The sequence below is a fragment of the Cyprinodon variegatus genome, unplaced genomic scaffold (assembly GCF_000732505.1).
Source record: "Cyprinodon variegatus isolate N-32 unplaced genomic scaffold, C_variegatus-1.0 Scaffold142, whole genome shotgun sequence".
NCBI classification, from domain to species: domain Eukaryota; kingdom Metazoa; phylum Chordata; class Actinopteri; order Cyprinodontiformes; family Cyprinodontidae; genus Cyprinodon; species Cyprinodon variegatus.
The window spans coordinates 552,118-554,931 of record NW_015150595.1 but is presented as its reverse complement, the minus strand read 5'-3'; the positions used below and the strand labels follow the sequence as shown (position 1 = coordinate 554,931).

The 2,814-nt window shown below is 41.9% G+C and overlaps 1 protein-coding gene across 3 annotated transcripts in view; it reads right to left on the bottom strand.

Moving 5' to 3' along the window:
• Window positions 1-2,814, bottom strand: part of LOC107086056 (CAP-Gly domain-containing linker protein 1-like) — a 69,526-nt gene that overhangs the window by 58,837 nt on the left and 7,875 nt on the right. For all 3 annotated transcript variants that reach the window (XM_015376794.1, XM_015376793.1, XM_015376795.1), the window contains exons 2-4: window positions 2,309-2,494; window positions 1,497-1,901; window positions 954-1,087 (exon numbers count right to left, since the gene is read on the bottom strand). In XM_015376794.1, the coding sequence (XP_015232280.1) occupies window positions 954-1,087; window positions 1,497-1,901; window positions 2,309-2,417 (648 nt within the window). In that variant the 5' untranslated portion in view covers window positions 2,418-2,494. The remainder of the gene's footprint in view (window positions 1-953; window positions 1,088-1,496; window positions 1,902-2,308; window positions 2,495-2,814) is intronic.

Below are 2,814 nucleotides of genomic sequence, written 5' to 3'. Positions count from 1 at the left end.
TGAACATAAAAAGCAGATTGTCGCTAGCTTAACTTGGCTCTAACTGACCAATCAGAGGACAGGAAATACTGAGGGTAGCATGGGCCCGCTAGCTGGGCCTGTGGGGCAAATCTGAAATTTGATTGGTTGAAGAAAATGTTCCTCACTAATATTGTGAAGGTAACAACAGCCAGCGCTGCTGCTCCTGAAGGCCCTGGGCAGATTAGATTGGCATAGCAACACACTGAAATCTGATTGGACAAAAATATTTAGCAACCACATAAATGTAATGGAAGCAGCACAGGTAAGAAAAACACTACAAAATTAAGAGAATAGATTGTTTGGAATAAATAAATACAGTTGGATAAAAGAAGAATTAAAGTTGAAGTTGTGAATGTAGGTTGGTGTTTCTGACTGATTTTAGGCAGCAATGAAGGCCCTACTGAAAGTAAGAGACATACATTTATAAAAATGAAAAGTTTTGCATGAAATTTTACCATTTTTATTTCTATTACATACAAGATGGGGGGGAGGGGCTTAAAGCACAACAGAATCAGCTTTTTTTCCAAGTAAAAGAATTGGTAATAACTTGACTTTTCTTAATAGTTCCCACTGGGTTTAAAATCCAAATGGAACGCAGTGGGTTGAGGGTAATGTTTTATTTATTTTTTTAGTTTTTTCATCTTTGAATTTCCGTTTTAATTCCCTGCTAGAAAGAGACGAATATCAGGCAATCACAAAAATAAGTTTTGTCCCCAATCTAACTGCGGCATAAATAAAAAATTTCTCATACTTTGATGTGCTAGAGGGTTTTTTGAGGAACAGCTTCTTAATTTCCAATCAAATTCCTGCCACCCTCCACAACTGCTGTAAGACGACTTTTGTAACCAAACTATACAGACATGGAGATCCTTCTGGACAAAAATCCAACAAGTTTTTAAGTCAAAATGAAGACAATCTAATATACTTCTCACCAGAACACGGTCTCCCAGCCTCAGCTCCCTTCTGATCTTCTTCATAGAATCTGGGTCTGACAGGTTGGACACAGACTCACTGGATGTCACCATTCGGTTAATTACGCCGCTGGTTTTTATACCAGTGACGGGAGCTGAAAGAGAGGAAAAAGGAAGCAATTGCAGATTAGATCATCTGAGCCATGTTTGGAGTTCTGTAACAGTTCCCCAAAAAAGATGGAGAGGTTTTGCTGTGGCACAATTAGTAGTACTGTCGCCTTGCAAAGAGAAGGCCCGGGGTTCGACCACTTTAGCCTCGAGTCTAGCTTCCCTGTGCATGAGTGTGTTCTCTCCAGCTATGTCCCAAACATAAACATGACTCTAAAACATTGAATCAGGAGAAATCTGGATGAAAAACTTAAGAAAATGTGAAAAAGGTTCAAGGTAGAACACTGTTGTTTAAGGTTTATTCAAACTTTAAGTAAACAGAACCCGCTAAAAAAGTTTTTTTTTAGTCTGAGGTGCTTTAGGATGCCAGATATAAAAGAGAAAGACGTCTGTTACCGTTTGAGGCAGAGGCAGGAGGTGTAGCCTCAGCAGTGACGGTAGTTGCAGCCTCGCTTGTCGCTGAAGCTGCCTGTGCTGGGCTCGCCTGCCCCCCGTTCGCCTCCTTCTCTGGTATCTCAGTTTTGGACAGCTTGGATGGCCGTGTGAAAATGCCCCGCCCATCCTCACACTGGAAGTAGCGGACGCCAGCCACCGACCCGTCGTTCTTGCCGATGGGCTCATCCAGGACGATGCCTGCCCACTGGCCCGGAGCAAACTGCGTTCCCCCGATAAACTGAACATAGCCTGGCTTGTTGCCGTTCACCCAGACCCTGTCGCCGATCTGAAAGTCTATGCTGCCGTCTTGTGTTGGGGAGGTGACACCAGGGGAGGACTTCTCAGGAGGAACTGGCTTTGAAGCCCCTGCAAGGAAAAATTGGTAAACTTACAATATACTATGATTTGTTGTTATTTTTCATGTCATTTGAATAAACTCATGTTTTACTTCAAATCCCCTCACACTATGGCAGGAATGATCCAAAAATAACATTGCTTTATCTCATGCAACACTATGCAAACACTCTGTCTGCGCTGATGAAGATTCACTTATTTAAATGATATTTCAAACTAAAATAAAACTGATCGTATTACATGCTATCTGATTAATTTAGTCAATAGTTTTATTTCAAAGCTAATCAGTTGATCCTAAAATAAATAAAAACAAACAAGATGGCAAGACCAGGACAAAGTCTGATTTCCCTGTCTAAACGACCATGTTAAGGGGCAGTCAGCGTGTGATCAGCATGACGAAGGCACGGAAAACTTCTTACCAGACGATGGCGATGTCTTAGATGGCACTCCAGATGGACGAGCTATTTTACTGGGAGGTTTTAGGCCACTTGCTTTCCCTGGTGTAGTGATGGGCCCCTGTTTGTCCATGGTTTGGGGACTTGATTAGGGTGGGGGGGACAGCCTTCCCCCACTACCCCTCTGTGTCCCAATGTGACTGAAGAAAGCTGGAAAAATAAATAACAGCATTTAAATCAACTAAAACAGTACATGTCACTGCCTATAGGCAATCCACAAATCTAATTGATTCGAGGGTATACTGGAAAAAAGCAGTCTAGAAATATTAGGTGTATTTACCCTCAATTTGAGTAGGTAAATAAGATGATTTGCCAGTGGAATTAGATTTACTCTTAAAGTCGTAGGGAAAGCGGCTGTTCCAACCTTTGCATTTCCATACTTTACACGAGTGAATGTGATTAGTCGTTTATCAAGAGGGCAGAATTTTTGCGAAGGTTCGCAAGCAAGTTTGGTTGTGGCCGGTGTCTTG